The 14,827-nt window shown below is 40.4% G+C and overlaps 1 protein-coding gene across 5 annotated transcripts in view; it reads right to left on the bottom strand.

Annotated features, from left to right (window-relative positions):
• The window catches only part of CNTN3 (contactin 3), a 397,708-nt gene that overhangs the window by 29,129 nt on the left and 353,752 nt on the right, over window positions 1-14,827 (bottom strand). For all 5 annotated transcript variants that reach the window (XM_053297700.1, XM_053297698.1, XM_053297696.1 and 2 more), the window contains exons 10-12: window positions 13,841-13,968; window positions 12,429-12,604; window positions 4,361-4,478 (exon numbers count right to left, since the gene is read on the bottom strand). In XM_053297700.1, the coding sequence (XP_053153675.1) occupies window positions 4,361-4,478; window positions 12,429-12,604; window positions 13,841-13,968 (422 nt within the window). The remainder of the gene's footprint in view (window positions 1-4,360; window positions 4,479-12,428; window positions 12,605-13,840; window positions 13,969-14,827) is intronic.

Consider the following 14,827-nt stretch of genomic DNA (forward strand, 5'->3'; position numbering starts at 1 on the left):
AAAGCAAGTTCTGAAACAACAATTCCACAAGTGCAGAGTAGATTATGTATTCTTTCAGGGAACTTTATTCAGCAGGATTTCTCTACCCTAGTCCTTGATGTCCTGCCTTAATCTGCTAATACATCTTTGTGGTTTTGACAATTTGTTATCTAAAGCAGTTTTTGCCATGATGATCGCTCTGTAGTCATTTTCCCCCTGAACAACATCACATCAGCACCTTGGACAGCAATTCAATCCTGCAAGCTTTCTGCAGCATTCTTGAATATCCCAATTTTCCGCAATTACAAAATATACTGGTTTTGCTAAAGACAGTAAAACAGAGCTAATGAAAGCGTCCCTTTAAAACACAAAAGTGTAGCCATTGCTAGAAAATGGAACATTTAGTTTGACACAGGCTCAACACAGATCTATTTTTCTCATGCATTTATGGGCTTGTTTCACCATTTAAAACTGCTCATACTGTAACTTTATAATAAAGGTTGACTACAAAATGGCAACACCTGAAGCTGGACATACAAAAATTCATTTCACTATTTTGGTAATTTTACTTTATTCTAGTATTTGTTTTGTTTACCCATGACTGAATAAGAATGTTTGTAGTATTATTTCACACATGCTGTGTATATTGCGTATTGATTCAATGTCCAGTGACTGACAGCTTAAGGTATGATCTAACTTTATTCAGAAATATTGGTTTTGTGGTGAAATTAGAATACAAACATCATGTCTTTGTTGGCTCATCTGCAATGGCTATTGCACAAATACAAGTCATTGAGGCTGCAGTCACTGAATGATGGATATTGTTCATCACTGATATTCATCGGGGAGACATGATAGAGGTCGATACAATTATGCACGGTGTGGAGAAAGTGGATAGGGAGAAATTCTTCTCCATCTCACATAACACTAGAACCAGGGGTGATCCCATGAAATTGATTGCCAGGAAATTTAGGACCTGGAAGTACTTTTTCACACAACACATTATCTTCTTAAATGGAAGTACTTTTTCACACAACACATAATCAACTTGTGGAATTCTCTGCCACAAGATGTGGTGACAGCCAACCACCTGGATGGCTTTAAGAGGGGTTTGGATAACTTCATGGAGGAGAGGTCTATCAATGGCTACTAGTCGGAGGGCTATAGGTCACCTCCAGCCTCCTTCATTTTTTGCCTCCTCATTTCAAGCTCAAAACAAATCACAAAACCCTTGAATTGATTCATTGAAACAGTTGCCAAGCCAGCTAATTCGAAAGGATTCGAGTGATTTGAGTGTTTCAGCCATAGAGAACAATAGGGAACTCAAAACACCCCATTGTTCCCCATGGGTAGGTACTAGGGACACCAAAGTGGGTTGTGTGGTAGGGCATGATGGGTACTACATACCACACAACCCACAAAAGAAATGGGCAAGTGGGTGATTTTAAACAAATTTTTAACCTTTTTCTAAGCCCCCATAGCTATATGGTTTTATGGGAAAGGTTTAAAAAAAAAATGCCCACTTGCCCATTTCTTTCACGCCCTACAACCCAACCCATTTTGGTGTCCCTAGGACCTACCAATGGGGAACAATGGGGTGTTTTGAGCTTTCCCATTGTTTCCTATGGCTGAAACAAGCTGCACTCACAAAGTGCACATGGCAGGTTTTGCACTGCAACTTGCATTGCATTTTGCATCCCTGCCTTGCAAAACACTGTAGATTAGAAGCACACAGTAAAAGGGAATCTGTCCCTCCCAACACAGAATAATACACTTTTTTTCAGGAACAGCCCAAAAATTGCCAAATAAGAATCACTGACTCAGAATCCACTGCCAGCCACAGTGCCTTTGCTGCAGTAACATCATTGGCACAAGTTGCTCTCTCACTCTCAGTTATGACTCCTTACTTCTGAGCATTACAACAACTGCCACAGCAGCATCCTTAGCAGCAAGCATAGTCATACATCCAACTAGAGCAACTTCAGCCATATTTTGACTGAGTACACTTTGCAATGCAGATTGCAGAGCAGACCAGAGCAGCAAGTGAAGAACGAGTTACTATCAAGGCCAGATGTGGAGCTCATCTCACAGCAATCACCAAGACTGAGAGTTGAGCAGCCATTGTCCATTTCTCACCACAACACTATCTCACAAACAAAACAACCCATAACTCATGGAAGGCAGACAGGCACTTGAGTTCTGCCTTTGTCAATCTGAGATCCAGCAAAACCAGATAGTTAATAATACAGCAATAGCACAGCATATTATAATCAGTGCTGAGAAAATCAAACCTTCTTTGATTCCTTCTTTCCTCCTCTCCTGATGTATCCTCTTCAAGGGCACACTAAGGGCTCTCTCTCTGCCTCCCAGTTCCTTTGAATACATTTTTGAATTCCCTCCTTTTGTGTTCCCCCTCCCTCCAGTGAGGAGGGAGCAAATGGGGGCACAGATGCCCATGACAACACTTGGTCTGTATGATAATAAGCCAATCAAGAAGCAAAGAGATCTCAAACCAAGTGGAAGCCAGTGCCAGAAAAGCAATCAGCAAGGGGGAAAGCCTGTCAATATCATGCTCAAAACACTTGAATCAATTCGAGCTTGAAAAGGGGTCATTTCAATTTGAATTCAAAACAGGCCCTTTATTTTAAGTGCATTTTGGTTTGAGCTGGAATCACTCAAAGCAGCCCGTTTCAAGCTCAAATCCATTAGAACACGAATCAGTTTGCACATCTCTACTACACTTCCTCAAGCTCTGGGTCCATGGCTTCAAGCATTCAATCTAACAAAAAATAAAAAGCTATCAGGATCCACAATAGTTTCTTGGGAAAAATATATTTGCTACAATCCAACACATTTTTAATATGATGATTATAAATTGCTCATATTCAATTTCCCCCCAGTTTTTTTTATCCAGCTACTTCTCAGTTCTGCTGAGCTAATAAACCATGTTTTAAATTATTAAATAGCTTCTCAATTTGGAGGAAAAGTAAGGTATTCCCTGGGTAGTATGTAAGAATATGCTTTTGGGAAGTTTCCATGAAGAAGAAAAAAGTTGCTATTCTTCTACATTTCTCTATTACATTATTCAGTGTTATGGAGAGACACATTAGACTTCTGCTAGCAACAAGCTGCTATTCTTCCACTGTTTTTCTCCCATTCCTACCACATATTTAAAGTGTGTGTGTGCGTGCGCATGAGTGAGTGTATGTGTACACTGTCATTTCCTCACTTCATCCAGGATGTGGAATACTTATTAGCCATATCTCAGCTCATGAGAAGCTGTAAGGAAGCGTACAGAAGAGGTCTTATGGCTCATTTAGCACTATATTAACTACACCTGAATTGCGGAGGGAGGAAAGGATCTTCAAAGAAATGGTACCATCTGGTACAGGTACTGAAGTACAGTATCTAAAATTGTGCTACTAATGTTGAACTCGCTACTCTGCAGTGCCATTTGGACTAGCTATAAACTCCTGCTAACTGAGCAAAAAGGCACACTTTGAAGTCGTGGTTCTCTTATATTTAGCAAGAGGAGAGCACCATTCTGCATAGTGTTCCTCCCAGTGGCTTTTCACTGGTGTTGTGTTCTTTACACACACACACACACACACACACACACACACACACACACACACACACACCCCTGTGAGCCCCTTAGGGAAATTATACTACTTATACTAATAAAAATAGTGATAGGCACCAATAAATGGTGATAGCACAATTATTTCCTGTGACCTCCACATCAGTGCCTGACACTAAACAAACTCAACCCCCTTTACCAGGAAGCACCCTAAGAGAAGATATCAATGCATATTAAAGTCTTAATAGCTTGGGATTTCTGCCATTTTATTTAGTTCTGTATTTAGATCTATATAAACCGCTTTGTTAACTTTTGTTGAAAAGCGGTATATAAATATTCATCACCATCCTCGATTTGGTTACCGAAGGCCTGCCCTCTTTCAAATGATCTGCCTGAACCCTTCGTTCTTAATCTGAGCCTCTTGTCCATATTAACTACCTTAGAAGGAAAGGTTAGGAAGGTGGTGACTGGAAAGAGGACCTTTTCAGTTGTGATGCCTCAGCTTCCCTGGTGCCCACTTTGAGGTATTTTTTGTCAGGGGAAAACTTTTTGTATTTGCCTGAACATTTCGGCATTTTTTAATAGCTGCTTTCAGTGTTGGTTTTTACTGGCTTGTGCCGATTCTAGTGGGTGTTGGATGCTGTATGATATTTCATTGTACTTCATTTGATATTAAAGTTTATGCTGACCTGGGGTCCATATAACAGTTAAAGTAAACAAACCAACAAACAAATAAAATCTGTTTTACAAAATAATATCCAGGCCCTTGGTCTAGGTAAGCATTATTTGAAAAGTGGATACCTCGCACTATCAGATCTGCCGCAGATGATACACTGTCCACCTCAGTCTTCACCATGCATACATATTTCCCACTGTGTTTCAACTGGATATTCCTTATCATTAAGTCTCCTGATGCACTCTGTTGAAAGGAATAAAATTGGTAACAATTAGGTGCAGTTCGTTAGGTAGTATGTTCTACCCTTCAGGTCCAACAGGAGCACTTTTTCAAGTTAAAGGGATGAGAAATGGAGACGAGAATAAAATAGGAGACCTAAAAGGGGACAAGAAGGAATATAGTGACAACCAGCAGATAGACTTTTAAAAAGGAAGGGAACACAGGAATGACTGTAGTATGCATGGGTGGTAGATTTGAAAACAATTCAAACAAGCAAGCATACACACACCCCATATGTTTGTGGAGTAACCATCCAGGCCTCCTGCCTGTCCAATGCTGCAAAGTTCTACAACCTTGTAGCCTCTGTATATAGTTACTTGGCCCATATAGAGGTTTCCATATGTCTCTTCACGTACACTTCCCTTTATTTCTCGCAAGGTGCAATTCTCCCTGCCTAAAATAGGCAGGCTGTAGTAAGATCAGCTCTCCAGTGCTCTCTCTTTTGTTAGGCGAGGCAGACTGTGAGTAATCTCCCAGCTTGCCATGCATTCATCGTGCAATGATGCATAAGGCACAGCTGTGCTTTAGTTTATAACCTCTAGATACCTGAGACACACACCTAACCGGCAAGTATTGCCCTCATTATTTAGCATGTTCAAAAGACTGCAGGAGTGATGGTTGGATGCCAGTTATAAATTACGATTCCCTCTGGCTGGAGAGAAGGGGTAGTGGGCTGCCTCTCTCCATAGCTTTCCTTTCCGATTTGAAAGAAATGACAGTGTAAGAAATAACTGAGTGCATGTGTACACAAGATGCTTTCCAGTCCCTCATCAATGTGATCCCTTTCCTTCATGGTCCCATCCCTTTTACAGGGCCAGAACTGAATTAGGAGGCTAACAACTTCAGCTGCCGGTGTCGTGTGATTTGGTGACAGGAAACAGACACCATGTAGTCCTCCACCCATGACATCACACACAGATGTAAAGAATTTATAAAAGGGCTAACCTTGTAACAGTAGTGCAAGATATTCTAACACAGGAGCATGGAGAATAACATACGACTGATAGAAGTTAATAAGCATACTTCTACAACCTTATCTAAATGGAGTCTAGTTAAAACTAGCTCTGAAAATACTGCTATAAGAACTATTATCATGGGAGACAGCCTTTTCTATGTGTTTCTTTTGTGTGTGTGTGTGTGTGTGTGTGTGTGTGTGTGTGTGAGAGAGAGAGAGAGAGAGAGAGAGAGAGAGAGAGAGAGAGAGAGAGAGAGAGAATGAATGAGTGGGAGAGGGGGGTAAAGAAAATGATGGAATATGACAGAACAATATGAAGTTATTTTTAGTGGCCAAGTGTGCTGCAAAATTCCCTGGAGAATTTTAGGAAAGTTGAAAGGGAGAGTAATAAAAAGGTGCCCTTTAATTTTAGATGGAGACAGGCACCAGTTGGCCATTGGGGGATGATGGCCATGACTTGAATTCCCTTATGGCAAGTAGAGGCATAAGATGCTAAATAACAAATTGGATTCTTAGTAAGGGTCATCAGGTCCCATCTCTAGAGGGTGAGACATTCCTTTTAGATTTAACATGTTTGTGTTGCACCCATTTTAGAATACCCTGCCAGGATTTTCAGACATCATTAGGTAGACCAATTTCCTTTTGGGAGAGAATGAGCTAAACTGAGCTAAGTTAGACTGCTTTAACCTTCTTGTAGCCGACTGGGAATTCAGTGGTAGAGTTCTGTGGAAGAGTTCTTCAGTGACCTGTGGTAGAGTTCTTTGGTGGGGAGGGAGTAACTCTGTGTAAGATAGAATGAGAATTGGCATGGGGATTCCAGGAGCCAAACTTTAGTTCCCTGTGCCACTGAGACAAAAAGACAGATGTGCAGCAGTTGTTGCTGGTGAATGCCACCTACGCAACTAGCTGGAGAAAGGTGCGCAGAAGGCCTGCCATCTGCCAGGTCCAGAGTGGGTCCTATTATCTCAGTAACCTGCCAGGTGATTCAGGGAAACAATGGATCCCATATTATCCCAGGTGTGTTTCTACACTGAAGTCTGAGGAACTCAAACTCCAGCCTGACTTTTGATTTTGGTTCAGTTCAGGGCCAGTATACAAATTAAACATGTATGACTTTTTATAGGTATACATAGCAGTTGAGAAGACCTGGAAAGGATCAGTACTTCACTGCAGTCCCAAAGCGTCTGAAGGGAATTTAAAAAGAAAAAATAGCCTCTTCTGGTTTTTGAGCACTCTATGTTTCTTATGCTGTTATTACTATCAATCAATCAATCAATCAATCAATCATCATTTATTAGTCCTGTTTCTATCCCTTGTAGCTGCTTTGAGTTTTTCCACTGAAACAGAAAAGCAGAATAAAAATTCATAGAAGAAATGACTAGTTATACTTGAAAAAATAAAAAATGAGGGCCAAATTACTGTACATGTTTAATAGTAGTTCAGCCTCCAGACATCATGCCAAGTCATCGTTTGGGCTCACCACAAGAATCCACACCAGGATTCTTGTGGTGAAGTTTGATCTTCAGTGACTGGCCCAGGGTCACCCAGCTACTTTCATGGCTGAATGGGGTTTTGAACTCGGGTCTCCCTGGTCCTAGTCCAGCACTCTAACCACTACACCACGCTGGCTCTATGTGAGTTACTATAGACTGCATGTGTGCATCCAGTGTATCCATTCCACCAGCTACTTTGGGGGGCTCCCTTGGCCCGATTTTCCCTCATTGTGAAAATAGCCTCCATGTCTATATTTCCGAAACAATGTGCTTGTTAAGACTGCAGCAGTTTGGAACATGTAGTAAGCCTTTCACATAACATACTTGCGGTAATCTCACATGTAATTTCACATAACATACTTGCGGTAATTTTTGGTTAATCCGTTCATTGATCCAGGCTAGCTTTTGAATGGTGCTTTAGTTACTTTTATTCCAGTCCTGGAGTAGGTGTGGGGCTAACAAACAGCCAGCAGCAAGAGCACTGTAGGCAGACTGCACTTGCCTCTCTGTAAATAATATCTTTATTTACAGATTAAATTAAATTTAAATTTTGTACACCGCCTAGAGATGTACATATCAGGCAGTATAAAACATTAGATAGATAGATAGATAGATAGATAGATAGATAGATAGATAGATAGATAGATAGATCTGTTAATATTCCTGATTCAACTCCACTGTCTTGTCCTTGCATATCACAGCTCTTTCCTCCGGATTCTACAATCCTAAGCGGAAAGGTTTTTTGTCTATCAAATGTCTATTTTATGTTAGTTCCACACACAGTAACACTGGTTTCAGCCATGCCCTTTAGAACATAAAGAGGAGAAGTTTGGGGAAGTGGATGGCGTCTGATTTGGAGAAGCACCACTAAGCTTGTGTCATATTTTATATTATGTGCTGAGATACAATTCTACAAGATGGCATTTACATTATGTGGTACCAAACATAATGTGTGAATTCTTCCGGGTTCTTTACTGGAACTACTAACTGGGCAAAGAGGCACCATTTAAAAGAAGTGAATCTCTTTTTGGAGCTGGGGGAAAGCAACTGGCCCTATCCATCCCCCGCACAGCATTCCTCCACTAGCTGTTGCTGGTGTCTGTATTATGTTTCTTTTTAAGATTGTGACCCATTTGGGGACAGGGAGCCATTTTATATCTATCTGTCTGTCTGTCTGCCTGCCTGTCTATCCATCCATCCATCCCGCTTTGGGAACTTTTGTTGAAAAGTGGTTTTTAAATATTTGTCGTATTCATATTTGTACTGCTAAAACACCCAGAAGCCGCTTAACAAAACTCACATATAAAAATATACAAAATCATATGCTAGAAAGGTTAGAAAATATGTACCTAATCAGCTAAGTAAAACTCTTGTGGGCTCTTTCGATTATTTAATTTCACTTGAAGTTTTTCGGACATGAGAAACAGTGATTGGGTTGGTTTAGATCCTGTATTTTCCTTCTGTTTTGCTTATGCTCACAACCATGAGCACTTGAAATTATGAGCTGACTGATTTTCAAGGGTCATATTGTTTTCAGAAAGCACATATTTGGCCTTTATTTAAATGAGAGTGCCCTAAATCAAGTGTTATTTTTTTTGGCTATATTATAGCCCATGACAGTTTAAGGATGTGATATTCCTAAAAACCTTAGGTATCTTAATATTATTGTTCATCTCATTGCATAAAACAAGCAAAAAAATTATTTCAGAGGATTCCCTTGTACGAAATCAATGAAAAGGGGTGTGGAATTTGGTGTCAAAAACTGCAGATCAATATTCTTCCAAAGGAGCACAGCACATAAATTTAGACATTGCAGGAAGAAATGATAGTGCGGAGCAACCTTAAAGAAAAACGATGTGATTGGGAAGTGCATATTTAGTATTTTCCCCTCTCACCTCACAACCAATGCAGAAGTTTATTTGCTCACACTAAATGTGTACTAAGCATTCGAAGTATAAATTCACCCAGGGGAAACATAATATTGTTGCCTTAAATAAAATCTTGAGTGCTTCTTCGATGACAAGTTTGAATAGACAAAAGTATGCTATATCTAATCACAACAGAGAGTGGGTGGGTGGTGGGTGGGAAGGGTTCCATTGTTAATCATTCATCATATCACCAGGAATGTGCTAACAAAGCCTTAGTGTTTCGTGTAAATCAACTTGGATACCATGAAAGCACAACAAGAATGCTGCAGCAACATGCTCTCAAACTGTCAATGTTTCTTAGGAACTTGGCAGTAGAACAGAATTTCATTCACATCTTCAGCCAGCAAAATTAGATCTATGCTGCTGTGGACAAGTTACAATGACAGGGAGGTCACCTTCTCTGCTGAGCATTACACTGACCCAAGAACACAAATCACCAACAGTCTGGGTGGTATTAAAACCAGCAACAGCACTGTAATCACTTCTAATACTGATGCCTGCAGAGTTTCAGCTACACTAGGCTTCCTGACATGGTGATATCTAAAATGAGTTGCAGGCAGCCTGACAATCTGGAAGCTGCTTGATATTTTTCAATAACGCATCTGTTTAGCAGAATAGAAAAGTAAAGAAAACAATGTTTAATCCTTATATTTGTGTGTCTGTTTGGGAGACTAGCTTGCATCAGGCAAACCCTTGTATAATGATATATATCTAAACATGTCTGTGACTGCAGACATTTGAAACCCAATGAATATTAGAATAACATTTTCAACATTCGAAGTCCCTGCTACATGCCTAGCAATGAACACTTGATCTGCTTGTATGTCTAAGCAGTCAATTGTTCAGCAGTTTATTTCAAAATATTAGCCCTCTTTTCCACCTCCAGTTCCATGGGATCTGTACCCTTAAAAACATCTGCATAATTATGGAATTTGCTGCCACAACATGCGGTGATGGCCGCTGGCATGGATGGCTATAAAAGGGGATTGGACACATTCATGGAGGACAAGTCTATCAATGGCTATAAGACATCTTGGCTGTGTGTTACTTCGAATTTCAGAACCAGCATGCTTCTGAATAGCAGTTGGATGAAAGCAGAGGCAGGAGAGGCATATGTCTTCATCTCCTGTTGATGGGCTTCCCAGAAATATCTGTACCCATCAAGCCAAAATCTACAGTACTATTGAACTATAAACTCAGTGGAGAATACAGAAGATATTGCATGCTGGCAAGACTATATGAGAATTCAATTTAGGTTTCGTTCCTCTACAGCTAATTAACTAAAAATAATGTATCAATTTTCACCTCAAGGAAATCATCATAGTTCCATCATAAGAGAGCTAATAGTTGGGTCAGTTAAATTTTACTTTCTATTTTGAAAGATAAGTCTTGTGTTGGCAGAATGAGAGCTCATAATCTCATTTTATTAGTGTGTCTCAGTTCATATAATAGCTGGAAATAGAGCGGTACAAGTTTAGGATTACTTGGATGAAAATATGTTGCACAGAATGAGCAAATGGCTTTTTAAACCTTCAGTTTAAAGCTCATGCTCATGATGGTTGCCTCTGTCGTGGTCCAGTTAAGCTAACTCATAGGATTCCTAATGGACAGCAAAAATCCATCTGAACACTATCCTAATTGTTTTCAGTGCATGTAACCTTTTGGGTGCTTGTTCTAATGCAGCCAAAGATGGGGGTGAGGAGCTGTAGTTCAGTGTTAGAATACATGCATTGCATGCTGGCATCCCCAGGTAGAGCTGTGGGGGGCATCCCTATCTAAAATCCTGGAGAGCTGCTGCTTATCTGTGCAGATAGGATTAAGTAGATGGAACAAAGGTCTGAATCAGTATAATTCATGTGCTCATACATACCCATGGCAGGAAAAGCCTTGTTTGTTCTTCATTTGTGTTCCCCATCCATTCAAGCATAGCACATTACATAACCTCCTGTGGTAATTTTGATACCAAAAGAAGCATGAGGTGAGGAACTCTGAATGCCATGGCTTCAGATTTCCCCCCCACAACCCTGGGCATCAGAACCAAGTAGGGAGATACCTGGAGAAACAAAGAGTCTATTCACATGAGTGTGCAAAACTGGGCAATCCTGGCAGCAACATGGCGGCAAACCCGCCTATTTAGCCACCCAGTAAAATGACGTTAAGGGAGCGAGCGCTCCTTTAACCCCATTTTTCCCTCGTGTGTTTTGCTCGTTTTTTCACACTCAGGGAGGGAGGATTCCCATAATGCACCCCACATGTTTATGTGGTGCACCCCACATGAATGTGTGGTGCATTATCGGAGTTGGGAGGGTGGAATGCACAGTGGCACGTCCTAGCACCCTGGCCCTCGGAGCTGCTGGGAGAGTTGCTGCTTGTCTGGGCGGGCAACCTACCTGCCCAGGGAAGGGGATAAGATCGTCCATGGGGTTTAAACTGCCTTCCCCACAGCCTGCCCATGAGCCCTTCTCCGTAATCGTGAGAAGAGGCTCAAAGTGTTAGAAAGTATGTTTCTAGTGCCATTAGCTGCATACCCCTTTTGGTTTAAAAGTAAGCATGTGTTTTATATGTGAACAGGATGGACATGTGAATAAGCAATGTGCCTGCCTTATGATGCCTAGTTTGGCTTTTAGGTACTGGAAAGAAAAGAATCTGCTATATTCCAATGTACAGAATGCTGGCATGGGAACTGGAATTCCAGTCATCAACTTTGCCATAGTATGCAAATACCACTTCCTTAATTCTCCGTCTCTTTTCATAGGCTAGGGAGAGATTCTGAGAAATATCTTAGCATAATACTCCCATGAGATGGCTGTTCTAGGTGCCTTCTACTGTAAAATTTACAGTACTGTAGTACTGTAAACCAGCCTATGTATCTTCAAACAACTAATAAAAGAGAAGCTTGGTTTGGCAGACAAAAGTAAGGCCATTCACACAACCGGGAGGCAAAGAGGGTGGGTAGGTGGCGGGAGGCTGCACAAAACCTACCTCCCCACAAGACAATCTCACAAAGGTGGTGGTAAGTGCGGACCACACACCAACATGGTCTGTGCTTCTGCACACAGCACAAATCTCTGGAGTCTGGGACGATGCCTCCCAGCCTTCATGTATCTCACAATGCACCACGCAACAAGCATGGTGCATTGGGGGATACCCTCATGAAACAATGAGACGGGCACTCTAGCCTTGACTGCAAGCAGCCTGATCACACACACAATACCAGCACCAAGGTTAAGGGCACACTCGTGCATTTAACCTTGGCTAAATCCAAAGTGGGGTTAGGTAGGCAGGCTGTGCTGGGATCCGTGTGGATCCTGGCACTGCACACGGACATCCTAGTTAGGCTGCTTGTGAGAAAAGTCTTAGTATAACACAAAGCCTAATCTATATAGTTTTTGCCATAACAAGGCTACACGACACTGATCACTAAAACAAAACAAAAAAGCAAATAACTTAAACAGAAAAAATCAACGTGTTTTTCCCTTCAAAATGGACCATGTTTTTATAGTTATAAATATCAGAAGATAAATACTTTACTACTTACCCCACCTACTCTTTCAAAATGGGATGCATCTTTTTTGAAGTCAGTCAGTGCACTATTAAAATACCACGTGAAGCTGATGTCCAGCAGTGGATCATGCTGAACTTGGCAGGGCAAGATGACACTTTCCCCTATAGTAACATCCATGTTTGAAGGTGCCAGAGTAATCCGGGTGGGCTCTGTGGTGAACAGGAAGAATTAGTTTCTAGTCTAATCTATTGTGAAAGGAGTGTCTAGAAATACAGAGTGCATTTGGTGAAGGTAAGTGGAGAGAGTGCTAAGCCATACAAAAAGACAGAATTATATCTAACTGCTGGTAATCACGATTTCCTGATTAAAATTACTTGAGGAAGTCCCATTGAAATTAAAGGCCTAACTTGTTCTTCCTCCAATAAATTTAGTCAGAATATTAGCCATTACATTTTAAACAGATTTCAAAGATATCATAGACTTCTATGTAAGCATCATCTCCAGTTCATAGATACCCCAGGGCACTGACAAACCCAGTGCCCTGGGGTATCTATTGGTACTGAGTAGAACAATTATGTCATAGATGCTAATTTATCTCCATAACGATCTCCAAGAAGGTAGGGAGAAATGACTGGTAGATGTTTGCCATCAACCTTTCAATTGGTTGTCTTCAAGAACTCTGGCTTGGGTTTCTTAATAGATCTTTCATAATCACTTCTAAGAACCATGGTCTTCATAGCCACCACTATGATAAGGATGAACATGGCAACTTCATGTGACCTGGCAGCATCTGCTGTAAGGCTAGGTAAAGCTAGGAAGAACGTCGAAAAAATACGTGTGCTTCAGGAGCTCATTGCAAACAGTGGAGCGAAATGCAGAACCTGCCTTTAAAATGGGTGTGTGCTGTGAGGAAATACACAAGTAAGCTGCAGTGAAAAGCCCAAGTCCAAGAGAAGAGAGATGAGAATAACAGACAGAGATAGAGAGAAGGGCTTATTGGTGTGCTGCGGAAAGAGTAATTCTCTGTTTTTCTTTAGGTAAATCTCTACCACCAAGGCAAATTCCTCATCCTTCTCCCTTTTTCTGCAAAGGAAAACCACTCATGTATTTTTAGGGAAGCCTGAACCTACTCCTCTCTGCATATGCAAGGTGAAGCAGAGACCAAGAGGAAGAAGACAGAGATGGCACATAGCTGTCCAGGGAGATAATCAGGAAATTTCCATAGAAAATAGCTGAGGTATTCTCTGAAAAACTTCAACTTTGGAAGTATATAAGAATTGTAAAATATAAACTAATGTTTGTGTCAACTCTGTTAAAGTACAGATTATTAATCTCACATGGCTTGCACATCCAATGATGTTTAAAAATTAAACTGAGAAATCAAAGTTAATATGTCTCTTTTGCAATTCACACAATTTGCAACTGAAAGACAATTAGCTAATTACCTGTAACTAATAAGCTTGTTGAGCTGCTAGCTTTTCCAAACTGGTTCTCTGCCAGGCAAGTATAACTTCCAACATCTGATTTACTCACATTAGCTATTCGCAGGCCTCCATCTTTTAACAATGATATTCTAAAAATATAAAACATGAAAAGAAACCTGTAAATCTGCAGACAAATGTGTGTATTTTCTAAACTCTATAACTGAGAAAACAAAAACGTCACTACCAATCTCTGTAATATTCACAAGAGATATTGAAATAATACACTCAGTTCTGTTCTCCCAAATTACCTAAATAAGATATTATTATTTTTAACTATCTTGAAGATTTCAATAGCACCATTCTGCTCACATGGACCCTGAAGGTGGTTCAACGCAGAACACAACACAATAAAAATAAGGTCAAATCTCATTGCTAAAACATTGCAAAAAAACCACAACACCACATCAATCAACTACAACAGGTAAATATATTAAACATAAAAATAACAGGATAGCAATCAAAACAGAGAGTATTCACAATAATAAAATGCTAAAAGAGCTGTCATCACAGTCAGACTTAACATAATAAGGTGGTCTATGCCACACTTCTGAAGATGGTGAGAGAGGAAATCAGGTAGCCTCTTGAGGGCAGGGAGTTCCACACCTTGGGCATGGCTCCTGTCCTGGGTACCCACCAGTGGACCTCAGATTGTGGCAAGATGTGAAGGAGAGCATCACCTGATGACCTCAGTAGATTATCTATCTATCATCATCATCATCATCATATTTATATACCACCTGATATGTGCATCTCTAGGCAGTGTACACAATTTAAAACACAACAAATATAAAAGACTATTTCACAGAATAAAAAGTTAAAACATTCTCATGAGATAAAAACAAATTAAACAGGTTAAAATTAATTTCAGTTTAAACCCTGAGAAAACAGTTATGGATTAAGGTCTTCCAAACATCCTAAATATTTTAGGCCTTTTTAAAATCTGCACCT

The sequence above is a fragment of the Hemicordylus capensis genome, chromosome 2 (assembly GCF_027244095.1).
Source record: "Hemicordylus capensis ecotype Gifberg chromosome 2, rHemCap1.1.pri, whole genome shotgun sequence".
Classification (NCBI taxonomy): Eukaryota; Metazoa; Chordata; class Lepidosauria; order Squamata; family Cordylidae; genus Hemicordylus; species Hemicordylus capensis.